Source organism: Sceloporus undulatus, chromosome 9, assembly GCF_019175285.1.
Source record: "Sceloporus undulatus isolate JIND9_A2432 ecotype Alabama chromosome 9, SceUnd_v1.1, whole genome shotgun sequence".
NCBI lineage: Eukaryota > Metazoa > Chordata > Lepidosauria > Squamata > Phrynosomatidae > Sceloporus > Sceloporus undulatus.
In genome coordinates, this window is record NC_056530.1 from 18,220,626 (window position 1) to 18,235,787 (window position 15,162).

Sequence of the window (15,162 nt, forward strand, 5' to 3'; positions counted from 1 at the left end):
TTTATATATACATGCCAAGGAAGACCCCATGAAGGGTCACCGTAAGTAAAAAAAAAAATGACTTGAATTTGCACAATAACATAACAAACAACATACTGTATATATACACACACACCAACACAGCGACACATTCATTTTGATCTCTCTACTTCAAAACACTTTTGACCAGAAGCTTTTGGGATTTTGATGTGCGTTTTGCATTTGGTATTTGCACAGTACCTTGAGATACGAAAGATGGGACCCCGTGATGGTAGTCTAAATTGCATTTCACATACACCTTGTATGCATGCTCCGAAGGTGATTTTATACACAATATTTTCAACAGTGTTGTGCAAGAAGCAAAGGTTGCATGCTTGAACCGTGGAAGCCGCGGTCTCATGTCTCAGCCTCCCGTGTCGGACAATTTGGGAATACTTTAGGTCTCAGTTTTCAGATACGGGGGACTCAACCTGTATATATACTGTATCTGGAAGGATGCAAGATTTTCTTCAGAGTTTAGAATCCTTGATAGGGCTTAAGTCCATAATACCCCAAACCCTGAGTAAACATGCGCCTTTCTCCAACCCATCATTTTCCAGATGACGAAATCCCAACATCCCCTGCCAAATTGGGAGAGTTTTGTCTAAACATTTATCAGAAGCCATGCCAGGCAAGCTCAGGATCCAGCCAGTTTTCAATGGTGATTTAAACTATAGTTTAATCTTTTATACACACACACACACACACCACATATAATATATATCTCCCGAATTGACCATAGAGTCATGGTGGAGGACCTACAAATGCCTAGAGAAGGTTTTGTCCTCTATGAACTTCTCCACACACAACTCTTGGACTTGGAGATTCATAGAGCAAATAAAAAACGCAAATAATGACATCTGCAAAAGTCAAAGCCGCAAATATGGAGGACCAACTGTAATTTCAGTCATTGATACCTCGAAGGCATCTTCATTTTTCATCCTAAGCAGAATATAAATGGCAATGTGCCTACGCAGGTAAAATCCACTCGGTGGAGATGCATTTTTCTCTTTGGGATCATAAACAGCAGCTGCTTAAAGATTATGCCTTTTTTAAAAAAGAGACGTGATTCCGATGTGTTCATTTCAGCCGGCTTTGCAACAGACTTAGCCAGGGCTGTTCCTGCATAGAGTAATCAATTGCACAATATGTCCTTAGCAGATCCATAGAAAAGATTAAGGGAAGTAAAACAACACACAACCAAATAACATTTGTTGGCTAGCTTAGCGAATGGCGCCCCCATCAGGCGAGCGCTAGTATCGCCCGCCCAGAGGAGAGAAGGAGGAAGGCGCATCTATCTGGTCCACGCCCACTTTTAAGAGATGGCCCCGCCCACAGTTCTCCCCCCCAACAAGCGTAATGCGCATGCTCAATGCTTTTCTGAGCGAGTGGAGGGTGGGTGAAAAGTGTGGGAAAGCGTGTCTCTGGACCCCGCCCTCTTTGAGCGGGTGCCCCGCCCACGCTCCTCCCCAGCAAGCCAAACGCGCATGCTCAATATATCTCCGCGTACGTGGAGGGAGGAACCTCGAGACGATAAGACGAAAAGGGGGACGGCCTAATAAAGACTATTGGCCCCGCCCCCTTTGAGTGAGTGGCCCGCCCACCGTTTTCCCCCGCCCACAACAAGCGAAAGGCGCATGCGCAATGCTTTTCTCAGCGCTTGAAGAGCCTCGAGCGTTCTCGTTCTTCCCTGAGCGCGTGGGTTGGAAACGGAAAGAAAGAGGGTTGCGTGTAACAAAGTCACTAGGGCCCCGCCCCTTTTGAGCGAGTGCCCCGCCCACAGTTCAACCCCCAGCGAAGGAAGAGCGCATGCGCAGTGTTTGCGCGCGCTTTTCCTGCCCTCCAGCGAGGTTCGGCAGTCGGTAAGGCAGTTAGGAATGGAAAGAAAAGCTGCTTCACAACATTAAAAGTATATATTACACGCACGCCAGCTTGTAATAGACTCTGATCTGATTATTCACGGATTGGATTAATGTGTTCCTCTCTAGGAATCCCTGGGTCCTCCAGCGCAACTCTATGGTCAGCTTTAACCAAACGGTGCCCTGAAAGAGGTAGAGATTCCTAGAGAGGACGCTCCCCTATGGCTTTTGTGGCTCCTCCAGCGCAACTCTATGGTACAATTAAAAACAGGGAGGGAGAAGTACATTAAAAAGGAATGAGATGAATGACAGCATTAACAGAGATTGTTATTGAAAGGATGCATTACATGCATGCCAGCTTCTAAATATAACATGGAACAAAATCAAATAGTCTTTATAGGCCCATGAGTGCATGCCCACCTGTATTATTATTATTTATTATACTCTATATAGCACCCAACTTAGTGTATAAACACTGAAACTGGGGCTTTGAAAAGTCCAGTATATTTCAATGGTAGGACTAATTTGTCCATTATTATTATTATTTGCTGTTTGTACTGTATTTTGTATTTGGCTTTGCTTAAATATATTATTATTATAAAATACCACAAAAGCATTAGATCTCACCCGGATCTTGCAAGCCCAGCAGAGCCCCTCAACATACTCCAACTCCCAGAATCCCATAGCCTTGCTCCAAGGCAGTTAAAGCCGTGCCAAACCGGGTTATATCTCCAGTGTGGATGCAGCTTAAGAAACAGCGGAGATTCCTTAAACGCATCTCTTGTCCGTTCTCTTCTTTCCTTTCTTCTGCAGTTTCTTCATACCCGCAGCGAGTTGTATGAATATACCACCGAAGGGCTTCCTCATGGCTGAAAAGCAGCCGGACAGTCACCATTCTCCAGAGAACAGGCCGGTTCTGGTGTCGTCCGGTTCGTCTTCCACGCTCTCCACCGCTGCTGCTTCCGACCTGCAGCCCTTTTCTTTGGGCCGGGTGTCGTCCTCTGTAACATCTCCAAGCAACCTTTCCTCTTACACGGTTCCTGTGCGCCTGGATGTCCTCTATTTCCTGCTCAACAGTGCTGCCAAGGCGCAGAATGCCCTGCCATCAATACCTGTCTGTGGTGGACAAGGGACCTTCTCCACCTGCCCCTGTTCCTCTGCCCAACATGCAGTGAGTTGCTCCACGTTCTGCCACCATTCCACTTGCGGCGGTGCGCCAAGCTGTTCCAGCGGCCAGCAGCTTCCCAGTGGAGGGGCCCACCACCATTTGGGACAGCTTCAGGGAGGTTATCCTGGTCAAGGAGGCTTCAGCACTGGAGTCCCAGGAAGCCAAAATACTGGATACACTTGGCTCAAAGCCACTCACCAAAGTGATGGGCAAAGCTGGCCCGGCTCCGGCTGGCCTGGCTCCAGCCAGCCCGGCTCCAGCCAGCCCAACTCGGCAGCCACCGGGACAAGCAGCCAAGCCACAGCGGGTTGGAAAGGGCACCAAAGAGAGGAAGGCGCAGGCCGTAATAACAGGGGGAATTGGCAAGGCAAGTGGTCCAATAAAGGAAGGTCGTGGGGAGATCGGAGGCAAGGCGGCAGTGAATCGAGTTTCAGGAAGCCAGGGTCGCAGAACTGGGGAAGAGAAGGGTCCTCATTTGGCTCAAACGCTGATAGCGGTAGAAGGAACCAAGAAGGCAATCGTCGGAAGATGCCGTGGGATGTCCCAGAGGCCAAACGACATTCAGATGATGGCAGGGTCGGATGGCAGAAGAACCAAGGCAAGCTAGAACCAACTAACCCCCTCAGTAAAGCTGTAGGTGCTGGTCCAGCCAAACCAGCAGTGCCTCAAGGGGGTGGAGAAGACTGGGAAACGGATTATGAGAGCGAGCAAGCAAGTTCTGCGGCTCAGGCCGTTGTTTGCTATCCTGCCTTCCAGAAGAGCCAAGGGGACACTCCTAAAACCAGTGAGGATTGGGAAAACGAATGTGCCTCATTTTCTAGTCCACCCAAATCGAGGCCAAGCATCTTTCCGCTTCTGGGATTGCCATCTAAAGATCCTCGAACATGCGCTACAAGGAAGGAGAGTTCTGGGTCTCATGAAGACCAGAGCAAGAATGGCGGGTTCGTCAGCTACCTCAAGAGCCTTCACTCTGACCCGCCAGGGAAGTCCAGCTCCGAAGGGTCAACCGAGCTGGTCATCGACACAGACATAGAGTCATCCAAGCTCAGCGAGGTGGAGCAGTCCCCAAAGAATGCAGCTGGAGAGGAGTCCAAAGCTTGGGAGTAGTCCAGGCTACAATATTGGAGGGAGGGCTCTTGGGGAAGGATTAAGAAGAAGCGTTCCAGAGTGGAAGTAGTGGGGTGGTGGAGTGTCAATGGAGTTTGTCCTAAGCTATTTGGCTTAGTCAGAGAGAAGTATGAGTATCGATTGATACAACAATGTGAACTGTTGACTGGACTTGTCTTTCTTTCTTTTTCACCAGTTTGCCCTGGATGTAGGATTCCACTTTGGGACCCAAGGATAACATTCATGCCACTGCTATTCTTTCGACAGTGGGGTGAATGTTTCCAATGGCAGCAGGGGATCAAGTGGTATCTAACTGTGTTTAGAGCCCAAGCACTTCACCCTGAACTGCCCTGGTAAACCATGAAAAGGAAAAAGCACTAGGCGCAGTGTTTCTGTACATCACACTCTCAATTCAGGTTGCTTAAAAGCGATTTCAAATGGAGTGAATTCTCATGGTTTCTCTCCCCCTTTCAAAAAGCAATCTGGAAAACTTAGTTCATTTCTTTACTTGCCTTACCCTTCATGATGTTGAAGACCCCATCTCAGCGTTATGTCCTTCGCCATTCAAAATCTAGACCTCTAAATGTTTTGTCCTTAAACTCCCAAATCTTCCTCCCAGTGTGGCTAGTGTTCAGGGATCATGGGAGTTGCAGTCCAAAACATCTGGACAATTGAAAAGCTTCTTAGCTCCTTGGGATGTGTGCATGAAAGTAGGCCTTAAGAGAGATGTAGTTTGGGGCTGAGATTCCTACCACAGTGGATGCTCCAGTCCTCCCAGTGGCCTCTTCGTCACATTGTCAAAATAAGACCACTGCTTAACTTGGCAAATAGGCAGTGCAGTTCATGGCAAAACCATCGCTGTAACAACTGCCATACTTCATTGGTAGGACTCTACCAAAACACCTTGTTTGAATCAATCTGTGGCTTGCGCCACTGATCCTGTTGCAAAGGATTAAAACGTTGATTCTCTTTGCTTTTAAAAATAAGACGCATTTTGAAAGTAAGCCTCTGTTCAGTTGATAAAGATGTTGGTGTCAGTCAGATGTTATGATTGGCAAATCCAGAACTGGAAAGTTCAGGAGGTGAGGCTGTATGCATATAAATCATATGGTGCAGAAACACTGTATTAATACCATTTTAGACTCCAGAGTGGAGAAGAGTTGCATATTTTAACTCTTCTCCACATGAAAACAGAAATCTAAAAGATCTTGACAAGTGCATTCTAACTTGTAACTTCTTTCTAATCTTTAAGAGAGTTTTATTTTACATAGGAGAGACATTGAAAGATGTCCCCTCCCCTGCAGTCCAGAATGGGATCATCTCATGGACTCCAATTTGCACTGAAAGCATATGTAGATCACCTGCAGGATCTTAAGTTGTACTGCTGTCAGTCTACATAGTAAATCTAAATGAATGGATTGACAATTTAAGAACTGGTGGGGTGTTTAGGCTCTTTTAAAATGCAGGGGTGGATCCCTGTTGGATCTTAGTGAACCTGAGTTGCCTTGAAGATAAATACTGCCTTGGGGATTTGCACTTCATAGTTAAATTGTTGTTTTGATAACCTCTGTTTCGTCAAGCCAATATGTCGAGATGTCATGGTTTTATTTACGTACATGAGGTTTACTTGTTCGTTACTTGCAATAAACACTGCTTTAATAGTGTACGTTACTTGCCTGTTTATTGGAATGGCAAGGCAAAGAGAATGAGTGTAAAATGAGAAGTGGAAACTACTCTGTTAAGGCAGTTGGATGCACATTGACTTAGGAGTCAGCCCCCTTGGCTTTAGCAAGGGGTGATGGGAACTGTAGTCTTAAACATGTGGAAGATCCTAGCTTGAGGGAGGTAGACCTTAAGAGTAGATCCCATTGAATTCACAACTTCTGGGTAATTATGATAACTGATTTTGGTTGGGTATTTTTGGCTCTAAAATATTCCAAATAGTGGCTTGCATTCAATATATATATATATTTAAAGGAATGTTTGCATAAGATCCAAAACACACTGCAGAAGTAATCCCGTTTGAGACTGCTTTAACTGCCCTGGCTCATTTCTAGGGAATTCTGGGAGCTGTAGTTTTGTGAGGCATTTAGTCTTCTCTGTCAAAGAGCTCTAGTACCTCAGACTACAATTCCCAGGATTCCATATCACTGAGTCAGGACAGTTAAAGCTGTCTCAAACTGCATTTTTTCCTGCAGTGTGTTTTGAACCCAAGTTACATACAATTTCTGTCTGGGAACAGTGGCTCTGGCTCGGTGATGCCATACATTCCTAGAAAGTGATCCCATGAAATATAACCCTCTTGTGGCTGACATTTGCACTGCATCGTAGTTTGTTGTAAACAAATATTTAAAGTACACAATACGCTGTTTACATTCTGCATTTTAAATATTTGTTTTAAATGATTTTTTAAAATTATTTTTATAACACAGGGTCAAGCTGGCTTTCGAATCGAATCTCTCTTTACTGCTTTTGGCCAAAGGCCATTGCAAAGATCAGAGTAGTATTACAATACGCATAAAATTTCCATAAAAACAATATGCAACAAATTGTACCAAATAACAAAAGTTTAACATCGACAATTGATAGGGAACAGCTATTCTATAGAAGTTCCAGTAAATGGGTTCATGGGGGAGGTATACAGGAGCTTTAGGGGAAGAGCCTAACCAGGGACCAGGGTTCAATTCACAGCCCCACTAATGCAGACTCATTGAGTGAACTTGGGCAAGTCACATGCTCTTAACCTCATAGGAAGGCAGTGGCAAATCTCTGAAACAATCTTGCCTACCGGTAAGGGCAGAATTCTGCCTCCTCCTTTCCTTTTCCCCCGCTGAGTTGAGTGCAAACTACTATTGCAGTTTGAACTCAGTTTGCATCAACTGAAGTAAGCTGAGGATAAAGGCGGAAAGCTGGAGGAGGAGAGAGAAACTGGGATGTTTTAAAAGCATCTGAAAAAGTGTGATGACAGAAGATCAATCACGACTGTCCCTGCCAAATCGCAATAGTTGGAAGGTGTGCATATCCACTAATAGGAGCAACAACTACAAGCATGTGAAAGGAAAAACAAAACCATTTACATGAACGTTACTGCTTCTGGACTACTCCAATTTGACACCCTCCAAATGCTTTGGATTGGGACTTGAAACATGGTTCCTCCATCTCTTTCTCTTGAGGATTGAAGAGAAAGAAGAAACATGGCGGGGGACACAAAATTCTTAGGAGCAGAGGAAAAGCACTTGTATTTTAGTGTTAGTGAAAGCAGGAGAATGCTCTCATTTTACTTCACCTCTGTGGCTATACCCCTGACTCCAATCATCATGGCTGGTTGGGGGTGATGGGAGTTGTAGTCCCAAGAAAGGATGCCATTTTGTAGGAAGGCCGGCTCGGGTGTTCCTAATAACCCAAAGGGATAAACAGTGATGCAAGGCATGGATGAGTCAATGGATTAGCCCAGGTTTTGGGTGCCTTCATGCAGGCCCAGGCCTCTCCCCCCAGGACTGGTTGGAGAGTCAGCAGGTTTCATTGCCTTCAGAGAATGCTCCAGAGGCGCTTTGCTGTCGGTGCATTTTTGCCTTTTGGAAGCAGCCACTCTGCTGTGTCACTCCCGCCTCCTATCATTGGTCTTTTCCAGTTAGGGACGGAGAGTTTTGAGCCAATTCAGCAACAGACATCACAGTTGGAGAGATTTTGGAAAGGGTTGGGGGGCTCAGCTCAGCAAGACAAGTGTGGACAGAGGTGACTCCCAGAGTGTGCAGGTAGGGCTCTACCGCCTGTTAGAGATGTGGATTGAGGTAGCAGCCACAGAAAGGAGGAAGGGTGGGAGGTGGTAAATGAGCTTGTTGGATATTGTATGCCTTCAAGTCATTTCTGGCTTTCTGGTTGAATGCCAATACTGCAGCCACTCACTCACAAACCACAAGGTTGTGAGTTCGATCCCAGCCAGGGGCTCGGGGTCGACTCAACCTTGCATCCTTCTGAGGTTGTTAAAATGAGTATCCAACTTGTTGGGGGAAATTGACTTACAGTTGTAAACAGCTTAGAGACTGCTTACTGCGGTATGAAGCGGTATATTAATGAAGCTTCAGGTATTGCTTATGGTGATCTTAAGGCAAACCCATTGTGGGGTTTTCTTGGAAGGGTTTGTTCAGAGGCTTTCTTCCATTACTTCCTCAGAAATAAGGCAGGGATGTACAGCTTCATGGGTGGAGGCCTCTTCTGTGCCTCCGTGGGGAACGTGCTCCTGGTGGTGTCCACAGTGACCGACTATTGGATGCAGTACCGGCTTGCTGGCGCCTTCGCTCACCAGGGGCTCTGGCGGTTCTGCTTCCCAAGCAAATGCTACATGCAGATGGAGAGCATTGGTAAGAAGTGGCTTTGAGCTGGGATGGGAAATGGAGCTTGGGAAAGTTCATTTTTGGACTACAACTCCCAGAATCTAATGGTAAGTTGAGCTGGGGATTCTGGGAGATGCAGTCTGGAACCCCAACTTTTCCTGGCAATGGGTGGGAGGCTATGTTTCAGCAGAACCTGAGGCTCAATAGAGAAGAGAGGTTCTGTTGGGCAGAAGTTGGAAGTAACAACTAGGTACAAATCCACTTGAAATGATTTATTTTGTCCAAACCAATGAGATGACAAATTCACCTTATTAATGCAACAGAGGATAAGCTGTTAATGTAACTGAGCAAAGCAGGTATTACTCGTGTCCCAGTGCAACTATGCCTTTTTAGTTACGTTTCCAGTTATGGATTGTGTGAGCTTGCTAAATAGTGGAGGGGGAATATCCTATGGTGCTGGTTGCGCTGTGCCTTGTGCTCTATTGGGGAGGCTGAGATGGAATAAGGGGGAATGGGACGAATGTGCTTTATACCACACAACTGAGTTTACAGTATTCAGATTGTCCCTTAATAAAATATACAACAAAAAGTAATTCTACTTTCAAGAAATGGGAAGGCACAGTTACTTTTCCAAAACCTACAACTATAAGGGTAACTTGTAGCATTTGTTGGGTCTTGGAACTACAGTACATGTCAGCTAATTGCTTTTTAAAAGTAACTTCCCAGGCAGAGTGATAGTTTAGCACCCAGAGAATCCAATTGTCTTCTGGTTTGTCAGGGCAGGGAGTAGAGGTGGCACAAGTAGTAGAGGCCCAAAGGAAACACTCCTCCAGTCCAATGAAAGCTATACCACTGTTTCTAGGCTGGGCATCAGATGTGCCAAGCCTTTAGCTAGCAATCATAATAATGAATGACTGATGCTTTCAACTTTCTATCACCTATCTGTGAGCTGCTTTCTCAGCCTTATTCCCTGCAGCCTACTGGAACTCCATCCGGGCCTTCATGATCCTTTCCGCTCTCACTTGTTTTGCCGGCATCATTACGGGGATTCTCTCCTTCGCCCAGCTCTCCACTTTCCAGCGCTTCAACAGGTCCTTCGTGGCTGGCATCCTGTTCTTTGTTTCCAGTAAGTGCCTTTTCTCATCTGAGTTGCTGCCTTTCCAAAGCAGGTAAATAATCCCAAATAGCCATTCATAACCAGGTCACCATTGAGACACATTGGACTGTGATCCCCATCCCCATTTTGCTTTTTATACCTTACAATGATGATATGACTAAAGGCTGGATTCAATGGTATAAAACCATATATTCTAACTGTCCAGATTTGGCAGGGACAGTCCTGATCAATCCTCTGTCATCCCACTTTTCCAGCCACTTGTCAAATGTCCCAGTGACTTTCTCCCTTCCTCCTTTGTCCTCAGTTTACTTCAGTTGCTGCAAATTGAATTTAAACTGAAAAAATAGCTTATACTCAGTTAACTTGGGGGAGAGGAGAGATGGAAATATACCCCACCCAGTAGGCTCAGAATAGAACAAACTGCCACAATTTGTGTGCTCTTCCTCGTGGATAATTTTTTGCCATCTGCACAACACTCAGATGTTGCTCTGTCACACGCTTGTGCACAGGGCTGTGTGGAAATCTCCAGTTCAGCCAGTGGTGCAGCAGCTTGATAAAATTTGCAAGGCTTTATTGATTTGTTTCTGCAACTTGGAAAGACTTTCCAGAATGTGTGTGTGTATGTGTACTGACTTAGAGCCTTATTGCATTACAAACAAACCTGGCAGTCAGCACGTTTCTATTTCTGTCTCAACACTATGTCGAAGCACTTTCGTTCTCTTCTGGTTGTAAAAGCATGGGAGAGAGCCATAAAAATATCCCTTTTGCCAAATGGATTTTTCCAGCTTGGCAAATGGAGACAGAAACAGAAGCAAACTTCTCTATCGTTGCCTGTGAAGTTTGTTTGTAATGCGATAAGACTCTTAGTTAACCTCCTCCTTCCCTCCCACTCACTGATGCACCAGGGTTCACCTTCCACTCTTCTCTGCATCCATCTTTTGGCTAGAAGCAAGTAGGACAAGATTAAATATTCTTCTCCTGTCCCCTTAATTCCTCAATAATTTCCTCATTTCACCTTGATCTGGGAATGGCCCATTTGGTTAATATTTCTGTCTCAAGTTCCAAACAGGAAAACATGTGTGTGTTGTATGTGTGTGTGTGTGTGTGTACTGTTCATGTCTGAATGATAAGCTATGAGCAATTATCATTAGTACCTTAACACAAAATACTTAATGACATCACTGAGAGGCCATCCCTAGATCTTGGGTTTTGGCCCTGAAACCTCAGGGCCTGAGAACATCCTAAAGTGTCAACCCAATTTAATTCAGCGTTCAGTGTTGTGACAGTTTCCTTTGGTCAGAAGACTAACCATATCTTCTTTCTGTTCCCCTCTTCCTTCTCTCTCCTTCTCTTCTAACTAGCATTGTTCATCCTTCTAGCTATGGGGATTTACACCGGAGTCACCGTCAGCTTCCTGGGCAAACGGTTTGGCGAGTGGCGCTTCTCCTGGTCCTATATCTTGGGCTGGGTTGCCCTCTTGTTGACTTTCTTTGCAGGTAAAACTAGTGCTTTCTGCTCTTAAGAAACATTCTTGACCCCATCAGGACCAGCTCTTCTTAAGGTGAAATTAATCCCTGACCATTCCCTATTCTATCTGGATCACAGATACAGTGGAAACCAAAGAAATCAGTTATCTTCATCGTTGTGAGCAGGATGTTTAGCAGAAAGTATATCCTCCCACTGTCCTAGTTTAGCAGGGACAGATCCAGTTAATCCTCTGTCATCCCACATTTTCAGCTGCTTTTAACATGTCCCAGTTTCTCTCTCCTACTACTACTTTCTCCCTTTGTCCTAAGCTTACTCCAGTTGCTGCAAACTGAGTGGCCAGACAGATGGGCACTTTGCACTGGCCTGGGCCCAAACTAGGGATGCGCAGGGGCTGAGAGTTTACATGTTCAGCAACCCTGCCATGCACTCTGGCTGCCATCATCGCATGCGCCGGTCCATACGGGGTGCGCAATGATGATGTCCATGCAGTGCAGCACCCAAATCTGGATAGCCCCTGAGTTCAAGCTGCAAAAGAAGTCTTCACTCAAGTAACAGTGAGGAGAGAGAGGGAGAATGCAGAATCCTGCTCTTCCCAGCAGGCTTGGGCAAAAGCAAAGTGCTGCAAAGGCAAAAGCAAACTGATGCAGCCTCTCCTAGTTTATGTCTTCTTCCGGACTAGAAGTTTGCATGCTTCTTTGTCTCTTTCCTGGACCTGACCCCACAAAAACTAGAGAACTCAAATGCCAGCCTGTTGCCTAGAGGGGACCCATGAAAACTGGGGGCTATGGATGACGCCCTGAGATTGAGCAACCCTATCTGACAATTCAGAGTGCCTTTCCTTCTAATGTTACTCTCACAACCAGAGATACACAACTTTATAAAAGTATACAACTCCAAGTACTTCGTCATGTTTATATTTAGTTTTTATATCATATACTGTATATCCCATGTGATTCTGCAAATTACCTTCAGTGTGATAAGTATGACTTTTTGGTCTCTGTTTTCTTCCTTGTCCTCTGATCTGCAGGTATCTTTTACATGTGTGCCTACAGGATGCACAAATGCCAACGTCTGGCTGGGATCTGCTAAGTTTACAGAACTCACTAAAGTACAGCAACGTTTAAAACACCCATCTGAAAAGCCAGGGACATGGAAATGGGTGGAAATGCATCCATAAGAAACACTGATCGTTCAAGACAAAGACAGCCCTTGACCTGTTTTCTGGTGTTGTGTGGAAGCAAACAGCATCGTCTGGTAGTCCGTGAATCCAGTGTCATGCCATCCGTTGTATGCACTGGGTGATACTGTGAACTGCCTTATTCCTTATGCTTGTCTGTAATATACTACACTTGATCTTAGCCAAAAGGCCGAGAACCGATAGTGTCTGCAATATAAGAATAATAATATTGACCTACCTTATAGGATCACTGTAAGGCACTGCATATCAAGTGCTTGGAGAAAGTGTTCCCAAAATGAGAATGACTGTGACTGCCGGGAAGGATGCTGGAAGCACAGAGCTTTTGAGCTATTTAAAAGATGTTACCATAACTACAAATGCTTGTAATTTTTCTGCTTCGTTTTTTAAATGTTAATTTTTTAAAATGTAAAATAAAACTATAAATAAAACAACAACCCCAGTATCACAGTTGACTATGAATAGTGAACTTTAATTATCCATATTCTCATGAGTTCTAGCAACGCAAAGCCAGAGGACATGGGCCTTAAATCCAGAACCTGCCGAGATTTACATGGAGAAAACTGCTGTGGAGTACAATGAGATTTCCCTTTTAAGATCCAAGCTAGTTGAATAATACTGAAAGACATAGCCTTCCACTGTCTTGATACAGCAGGGACAGTCTCAACTATTTCTCTTGGCATCCCACTGTACCCCATTTTCTCTCTCCTTACTCCCCTCTGTGTCTTTATCATACTTAAGTTGCTGCAGACTGAGTTCATAATGCAAAAGGAGTTTGCACTCAACTAACTCAATGGAGGAATAGGAGAGGAAAGGCAGAATCTTGTCCTTCCCTGTACACTCAGGCTGCGTCTGCACTGCAGAAATTATCCAGTTTGATACCACTTTAACTGCAATGGCTCAATGCTATTCTCGGAACTAGAATTCCGTAGCATGGAGCCATAGCAGTTAAAGTGGTGTCAAATTGGATTATTTCTGCAGTGCAGATGGAGCCTGAGATATTTAGGATACAATGAATGTCTGAAATCCAGGTCTCAGATACTTTTGTTGTGGCACCAGGGCTCTCTGACAGAGAAAGCTAAAGGTTTCCCAAAACAACAGTTTCTAGTATTCCAGAGAATGGAGCCATGGCAGTTAAAGTGGTGTCAAACTGTATTATTTCTGCAGTGCATATGGAGTCCGCACTGCATAAATAATCTGGTTTGACACCACTTTAACTGCCACGGCTCCCTGCTATGGAATTCTGGGAACTGTAGTTTGTTGCGCACCAGAGCTCTCTGACAGAGAAAGCTAAACTACACTCCCAGAATTCCATAGCATGTAGTTGTGGCAGTTAAAGTGGAGTCAAACTGCACTATTTCTCTAGTGCGGATGCAAGCTCAGTGCCACCAGCCTGGTTTTAGCTATATAGTAGAATAGATATGTTTTAAGAAGCAAGATGAGAGCACAGTTTATTATTCTGAGCATTTACTATATTGAATTATGTAAAGAGAAGTGGGGTGAATTAAAAAACAACAACACAGCCGCTAGCAAATTGCAACATTTAATCCTCGGATTAAATCCTTAACTTCAAGGCGACATTTGAGCACAGATAGTTCTAGCAGCAAGGAATAACCTTTAGCAAGTGATTAATCAAGAGCTGCTAATGCCGAGAGCCAGAAACAGGACCAGAACGCATCCCACCAATGGCAATCTGCATGCATCTTCTGTGCAAAGGATTATTGAAGCTGAAAGTAGGCAAACAGAAGCGCACTTTGAAGGAAAGGCGTTGCTGAGCAAAATGGCTTTGCAACTAGAAATCGTCATTGTCATTCTTGTTGTTATTATCCATCTTTTTCTCGGTCTAGGACTCAAGGTAGCTTACAGAAGTTAAGACAGATACAGCTTTTTAAAAAATCATATCATAAAAAAGTTTTAAAATATAGTCAATAGGGCAAAATATTGTACCAGTCCCTGGCACATTATGGGAAAATATTGCCGATCCCACATTGCAGATAACCTGAACAGCACTGTTCTAAGGAACAGTAATCTAGGTCCAGCCTTCTCTGCAAACTTCAGTGAATGGGGCATGTCCTGAGACAGAAGATGCAAGCAGCACAGTACTGAGAAAACGTAAGGGGATGCGGAGGATTATAGTTGGATAAACATATAACTGTGGAGCCAGTGTGATATAGTGTTTGACTGTTGGACTGGTACATTGAAAGACTAATCCCTGGGCAAGTCACACTTTCTCAGACTCAGAGGGAAGCAATGGCAAACAAATCTGAACAAATCTTGCCAAGAAAACCCTGTGATAGGGTTGCCATAAGTCAGAAATGGCTTTGCAGGTACACAGCAACAGCAACAAAAATATGCAAAGGGATGTTGTAGGACCTTTGAGGCTAATGTTAGTTAAACTTAGCACACTGATCTTCCAGACTAACACACCGATTTGTCTTTGAATTCAACAACAAAAGATGTAACTAGGGATCCTCTATAAAATTCAACAAATCAGGCACAGGACTTGCAGCATAAAAGTCTTATGTGAATCATATATTTCCTTCATGGAAAATATTTCTCATCATAGAAAATGAAGGCACTGTTCAGTCAGATTGGGCCCGATGTTTGGGAGACATGTCTATTCCAAAGTTGGCTTAAAGGAAACAAATTCCATAATAAGCAGAGGGTCCATTCACATTACATAATTATAGTGCTATGATTTCACTTTAACTGCAAGACTTATCGCACAAGAAAACACAGGTGAAACTGAACCGGAGAGTGACCGCTTTCTCTGTGTCTTACTGCATGATGTCCTAGTGCGTAAGTTTCTTTCCCCACCAGATCGGGGCCGTGGAAACTGCACGCTGCGGCCCTGATCTGGCCTTTCCATGGCACAA

The 15,162-nt window shown here is 44.6% G+C and overlaps 2 protein-coding genes across 3 annotated transcripts; both read left to right on the top strand.

Moving 5' to 3' along the window:
- The first annotated feature begins 1,700 nt into the window (after window positions 1-1,700).
- LOC121915977 lies at window positions 1,701-5,811 on the top strand. 2 transcript variants are annotated; one of them, XM_042440672.1, is made up of 2 exons: window positions 1,701-1,880; window positions 2,691-5,811. In XM_042440672.1, the coding sequence occupies exons 1-2, from the start codon at window positions 1,828-1,830 to the stop codon at window positions 4,150-4,152; spliced, it is 1,515 nt and encodes a 504-aa protein (XP_042296606.1). In that variant the 5' UTR covers window positions 1,701-1,827; the 3' UTR covers window positions 4,153-5,811. The 2 variants fall into 2 exon arrangements, with proteins under 2 accessions (XP_042296606.1, XP_042296607.1); XM_042440673.1 differs by having other exon boundaries at window positions 1,702-1,927.
- Window positions 5,812-7,780: 1,969 nt separating this feature from the next.
- Window positions 7,781-12,660, top strand: LOC121915991 (lens fiber membrane intrinsic protein-like). Its single transcript, XM_042440693.1, has 5 exons — window positions 7,781-7,907; window positions 8,326-8,513; window positions 9,448-9,612; window positions 10,965-11,099; window positions 12,119-12,660. Exons 2-5 carry the CDS (start codon window positions 8,339-8,341, stop codon window positions 12,178-12,180), a joined length of 537 nt encoding a protein of 178 aa, XP_042296627.1. The 5' UTR covers window positions 7,781-7,907; window positions 8,326-8,338; the 3' UTR covers window positions 12,181-12,660.
- The last annotated feature ends 2,502 nt before the right edge of the window (window positions 12,661-15,162 follow it).